The sequence below is a fragment of the Galendromus occidentalis genome, unplaced genomic scaffold (assembly GCF_000255335.2).
Source record: "Galendromus occidentalis unplaced genomic scaffold, Mocc_1.1 scf7180000076543, whole genome shotgun sequence".
Lineage (NCBI taxonomy): Eukaryota > Metazoa > Arthropoda > Arachnida > Mesostigmata > Phytoseiidae > Galendromus > Galendromus occidentalis.
Genome location: NW_003804532.1, coordinates 213,161 through 219,582, shown reverse-complemented (window position 1 = coordinate 219,582; position 6,422 = coordinate 213,161). Strand labels below are relative to the sequence as shown.

Sequence of the window (6,422 nt, the reverse complement as noted above, 5' to 3'; positions counted from 1 at the left end):
TCATCTGCATCCGCAGCCCAGGACAACCATGTCCTGATAGTTCTTGAGAACGACTCGTTCGTAGGCGTCGACGTACAGCATAGAAATCGAACTGAGTTCCGTGGGAACACAGCAAGCTTTGGGCACACCGTTTCCGTTTTTCCGCATCGAGTTGACGAGCGTCTGGACGATCGCGTGATTTGTACCATTCAAGTGTTCCGGAATGGGGAATGGACAGTTTCCGTGACAGTAGAAAGCATTATAGCCCTGCGGAGCCACGATCCAGTCACTCCAGCCCACGTCGCTGAAGTTGATATTCAAACTGTGACGACGACACTGTTCTCTGTAGATGAAAAAGTCGAAAATTAGGGGACTGCATAGTTAACTTCATTCATAGATAGCATCGTTCGAAATCCTATAATTCCTCTCGACTCCAGCGTTCTCCCGCAGCCGCAACCTACTTCTGGCGGTTGTGATTTTTCCTTCGATGATGTCGCAAAGCACCCCTCTTACTCCGAAGTAGAGGCATGCTCTCCCTCGTACTCGGCTTGCTCGCGTGGTAAGTCAGAAGTATCGGCTGCTGATTGTCCCACGACGTTTCGTTTATTTGACCTCTCGTATTCTTGAGCAGAACGTACGGAAAAGAAACCGATTCGGTGCTGTTCTCTCTCTCCTGGAACACCTGCACGTACAGTCCGTAGTTGGGTTCGGTTTTCCATCGCTGCACAGCCTCGAATACGTCCAGCCCGACCCAGGAGTGACGTTGAGTGCTCCCGGACATTCGCTTCGTGTCTAGCAATCTCAGTATGGCGTCAGGATTTTTCCGAGTAGCCGGTCTGATAATGTCGTAGACTTGGACAGTCTGCGATTCGCCATTGTAATCGACATCACGCAGCTTCGGTTTGTACAGACGAAGATCTGCACCTGCTAATCGCTCCTCCTTCGCGATATTCTCGAAGGATATGTTGAACATGAACCGGATACGATTGGAACCGTAGAGTTCTTCATCGCCGCGCTCTGAAAACCGAGGCTTTCCACGTCAAAACTACTGAATGAGAGACGTGACTTCTCGTCGATCTCCGCATAATTTCATTGAGCTCAGCTCTTCCTCAGTCAGTCTCGAATCCTAACTCACCGCTGTGGAGGTAACTCCGTACGGTGTCGACGGCTTCTCTGGTCAACACCTGATGATGATCGATCGGAATATCGTCATCGTCCTCATTTGAATGCATGAACCGGTGCTGCGCCGAGTACAAGTCCAGCATATACTGCGGGATGCTACGTTTCATGCGGCGGGCCAGCTTGAGGTCAAGGACCTCAGGGTCCGACGTCCCAATTATGTCTTGCAGTTTGCTCCGCAGAATTGACTGTAAAAAAATCTCGATCAAGGAAAAAGCTCTTCATAGAGCATTGGAGACGATGTGGGAAATATCGAGGAGAAAAGCTCGCGCGATTCTCCGCGTTTTTCTTAGCGTCTCACATTTAATGCTGTCCTGTCAATGATCTGTTCATCGAATCCCGTCAGAGCCTTCGCTCGGGACGCTATCGCAACGATGGCGCTTAAATATCTGAAAAGCAAGAGGTCTTATGAGTACTCGTACTACAGCTTCGCAAGGTTTTCGATGAGATTATCGTCGACGAATCAAGCGGAGGCAATAGGTGCCCTTAAAAGAATTTCTTTGAGTAATCTCCCGCACGGAGAGTAGCTCGTCCCTATCAAAGAACATTCCGACGCGGAGGGCCGGATGAGATCCGCGTCATTTGCGCGAAAGGTCAGAGTTGCATAGCCGCCCTTTTCCGCCTCTCAAACTCCGCTGTGTGAATTATATTGCGCTGTTGTTGCTGCTGTTGTTGTCTACCTCGACGTAGCGGTGGTGCGTAATTCGATGCTGATGACCATAAGTGAAAGACATCAACCTCTGCAACTCGACACGTCTAGATAATTCTCTCTCTTCCAGCGATGAAAAGCAGTCCGCAGGAAACACTAGTCGATGGGTGTTCACGGAGAGCGCCGGACAATCCTTTCTAAAGTCGAGGCGAGTTTCAGACCGGCGACAAGATGAAAGCAGAATTCTCAGAGCTGCGTTTTATAATCGGGAAACCCTCGTCACGGGCGGTACCCGGCTCGAGCCTTCGATGAAGCCATAAAGAAGGCTAAGCCCGTCGAGCTAATGATTTCCGATGCCTTATCTGAAGTCGGTATTCCCACCTCAACTTCTCTTATCAGCAGCAATAAAATGAGGCGTCTTCGGTCACCTTCGGGGGCGGCGGCAGTAGCAGCTTGGGGCGCCTTCGAATTTCGCAGAGACGCACTAGAACGTTGTGCACCCAGACGGAATTATCGAGGAGATTGTCGACATTGAAGGTCCAAAGGATGAAACGAGCCACACGGGATAAGGAGAGAATTACGAGAACCTAACATTTAATTCAATCGGAGCTATGCACAAACAAAAGTCGGATGATAATTGTCTTCTAATAGAAGAGGCCGCGATCGAGCGGATCTGCTCGCTCTGAGGGGTGGTCTTCGCCTCTTACTGACGTCGTTATCAACATGGAGGCGATGATTATTATGTGAGGGCCAACTTAAGAAGACCCACCTTGTTTGTTTTGTGGTACCGCCTACTTTGGACCCCACAAGAGTAGATGGCCAACAGCCTCCTCGACTGCCCTGTGTACCCGACTGCCCATTCGTGAGTGGCGAATGACTGGCTGACTGACTGACTCGGTGAGTATTTGACTGCCGGCCGGCGTGAGGAGTTCCGACGCGAAAGGCGAGTTCCTCCTCCAAGACGGATCTTGTCCGAGAAATCAACGGATTGAGAGGCAGACAGACGAACTCAGCAAAATCTCAATATCTAGATCGACAGAACGACTCTGAGAAGTAAAGTTTTCCTCTCGTGTGTTAGAGCTCTCTAATTGTGCCCTACGACTCTGATGATCAGCCTCGTCGGCGGGAGTCCGGTCGGCAGTTCAGCCAGCCAGCCCGTCCGAGGTAGATCGAGAGATTTCAAGAGTGTATCACTGACAAATGTTCCAGGCATTCTTCTATGTCACGGGCGAAGAGAGTGTCAGTTCCGACGGTTGAGCTTCTCGGAGGACCAGAGATCAAGGAGTAGCTTCTGGTTGTACGCGAAAAAAAGCGACTGACTGAGACGATATCTCTCGATTCGATCTAGCATTGGATCGAGTCGGACGAGAGCCGGTCCGTAGGAGATCGTTTGCTCGTTCAAGAAGACGCTTACGACGACGACAACGACTTCGGAGAGAAAAACGAATTCCATCAAAGAATTCCCTTCTTGACGAGGAAGGTGGGTGTGCTAAAGATAAAGACTAGATAATCTAACTTCGGACGGCCTCTCAGCTTCCGTTCTAGGAATCGTCTTCAACAGCGGCACATGGGGAATCAGCGGTAGCATCAGGACGCTTTTCAACAGGAAGCCATTGTCATCATCGTCGCCGTCATCTGCCGCCGCCGCCGCCACCAACACGATCGTTGCCGCTGCTACAGACCGAGTTTGTAGGTCTGGCCGCTCCTGCCTGTGCCAAGATGCGACCATGAGGAAGACCTCAATTATCGGGCTCCCCCATCCAATTCAAACAGTCCTACGACCCGATTTTCGTTGTCCCGGCAGGATCTGAACAGCTCATTGACAGCATCTCGTCGACTTTCAGTGCTCTTCCATTTTGCAAGTCTGCCAGAACAAAAACCGGAGGGGAGACAGCAGACTCACAAAACCTGTACCGAATGATGGAGAAAAATTGCCGGACAATTATGTTTTTTTTTCTGTATCGCACGTGTTAAAAAAAATAGCGCCCCGATGGAATGCTCATCCATAAGAACCTCTCGAATTCCCCGGGAAAGATTGGCGATGCCCTGCATCTCTTGTACAGCTCGAACTCTTCGAGTCGCTCGTTCCGAGTTCATGTTTATACAATATTCTTTCTGTCCGTCCACCCGTTCAGTTTACACAAGCGTTGTCGACAACAGTCTGAGATTCGCTCGATCCTCGATGAATTCGTGATCGGGATCCGTCAGATTTTTTTTCCGTTGATCAACTCCCTCAAGCTTCAACAACAGATTCGATTTGGCATCTCACGGAAGGCCGACAGAGAAAGGTCGAAAGAAATGATGGATTTCGAAGGGTCGTGTCAACCTACAGCAGACCGCCACCGCCTTGTCGGCGATCTGGATTCCCGTGTCATCGGAAGCGCGCTTACCGATTCATTCGCTCACTCGCACGCAGCAATATCTGTCTGTCCATACATGTGAACCTACAAGCACATGTCAATCCCGAGTCGGCGTTCGTCTCTTCCCGAAATCTCGTTCCCCGCTTTGCTCGACTACTTGCTATTCTTCTTGTCATCGCACTCGTCTTCGACATCTGTTTGCTATGCGTCTCTTCGACGATCGGTACCTATTCCCAACCCCTTCCACTAATGAGTCGGCTGGAGTCGTCTTCTAGAAAGTAATCTTCGTGCCAAAAAGCCGGAAAAGTTAAAAGAAAACCGGGCATGCCAAGCTAGAACCAGTTCCGTCCCGAACATCCTAGCTGAAGTCCCGACTGTCACCCGCACGGAATTTCATTCGTCTAACCAGTACTCCTCTCGTGCGGAGGCTCGTCCCAATGAGTGACAGAGGGAAATCACTGGAGACAGCGAAGTCCAGTCCGCCGGTTATCCCATCGGTCGGTCAGTTGGTTGGGAAGCAAAGTCGGGGCAGCTGAACGAGAAAGTCAAGCAATACCCACAGACTGCAGGGCGCGTCTCACCAAGGACGGTATTTGAACCTAGCCAGCCAGCGAGGGTCTTTTCATTCGCCGAGTTAACGCTTCCGAAAGGAGAACTACAAACACGCGCTTACAGTCAAGCAGCTCGAGTCCCGTGTTGTCGGGCGACTCGGCATCGGGGAAGCTTTTGGTTAGCCTAAAACGTCCGTCCGTCACTCTGTTCGACAGGTTTTCCGGGAGTCGCACTCGAGCCGAACGGCGCACGTTGTGTGGTTTGTCGCCATTATCGGAGCCAGTCCATCGCTCTCGCTGCCTGATGAGCTTCTTTGTCGTCGTACCGGCGATACTTTTGGCGACTCCACGTGAGTTCATCTCCATACCGCATTATAGGAACTATTTCGAGTTTCCCGAACGGACTCCTAAGCGGACCTTCGTGGAGCTCGGATCTGGTCGGGTACGAGCGCTAGGCGTGACTGTTTTTCAATTATATCATAGTTAGTAAATGGCACTGAACGAGAGCTTTGGTGCGCACTCGGCTCTCGCCCTGGAGGGCTGACTGGACGACTGGCTAGTGAAGTAAATGTCAGATTGAAAGAAGTCAGGCCTCCCGCAACGACTGATCTACTGCTCGCAGCGGCCAGTCTGCGGCAATAATGAGGAGGTTGTGATTCGCAGCGGAACGGATGGCGCTCATCGTCTTGTTAGGTGGAAAACTCGCCGATTTCCCCTCTCGTGTCGCCGGATAAATCGCGTGACACGGCAACCTTTACATCATCCAAGCTGTAATCTCGATGATTCGGGAAAAATAAACCGTGGTCTACCCTTGTGTTCTGATCGAGTTCTGTTTCCGAGGAGCAATGGCGCAACGTGGAGCCGAGGTCCGATCGCAAGGTTCTGACGCGCAAGATTATCATGCGATGTACCTGTCAGAGGAGCGAGCACCGGACTAGCGTCATATGTGTCGCAAAGACCCTTCAAGAATCTCCCGCGTCAAGCGCGATGACGGCGAGTCTCGGATCACCGGGAGGAAGGACTCCCACTCGCTTCCGTATCATAGCTGTCCGGAGTCCGCTCGGTACTTGAACACGGAGTTTTCAGACAGCCCGAACAATGGTGAAAATCCGTCCTTTCCCAGTGGTGGACGTTCCCGCTCCGCGGCGAGGAAGGTTGCCGTGAAGTTAAGCGCGCATGAGGGTCCCCAAAGTTTTCTGTTCTTCCGAACCCTCTCCCGAATCGAGCGATTCCAAGTTTCTCTCAAGCACTGAACAATTCTGCTGTCATAGGAGCTGCGAAAATTCTGGTGGTTACACTGTGAAGCCTCCATGAGCATAGTGTTTCTTTTCCAACTATGACATATCGCCCTCAGATCCCCAAGCGGCATCCAGAGGTGAATTCAGAACATTTCGCTCCCTCCATTTTCTGGCTCGAGAGCTTCTCCGAGTGATTTCCTCCGATTGGCCCGGATGTGCTCGCGCGGATTATCCGGGATCAAGTTTAGAATACTCACACAATTGTTGAGATCATGCCTGCGGGGATGATAGTAGCCAAAACTGAAGACTTGGGAAGTTCTACACCACTCTCCGAACTTCGAACTTCCTGGGAAATTGATCCGCGTGACACCATACAAAAAAAACAAACAAAAAAACTTTCGTAGGCTCCTTCACATGACAGTGCAAGCACGCAGAGGTTCGTGTTATACTGCCCAGTGCGCACCGA

General features: G+C 51.1%; 1 protein-coding gene across 1 annotated transcript; it reads right to left on the bottom strand.

The window, feature by feature from the left end:
* On the bottom strand, positions 1 to 6,422 carry dpp (decapentaplegic morphogen). The gene is made up of 5 exons (XM_029113310.1): positions 6,214 to 6,422; positions 1,460 to 1,547; positions 1,115 to 1,346; positions 441 to 996; positions 1 to 322 (listed from the first exon to the last, which is right to left on the bottom strand). The coding sequence occupies exons 1-5, from the start codon at positions 6,327 to 6,329 to the stop codon at positions 1 to 3; spliced, it is 1,314 nt and encodes a 437-aa protein (XP_028969143.1). The 5' UTR covers positions 6,330 to 6,422.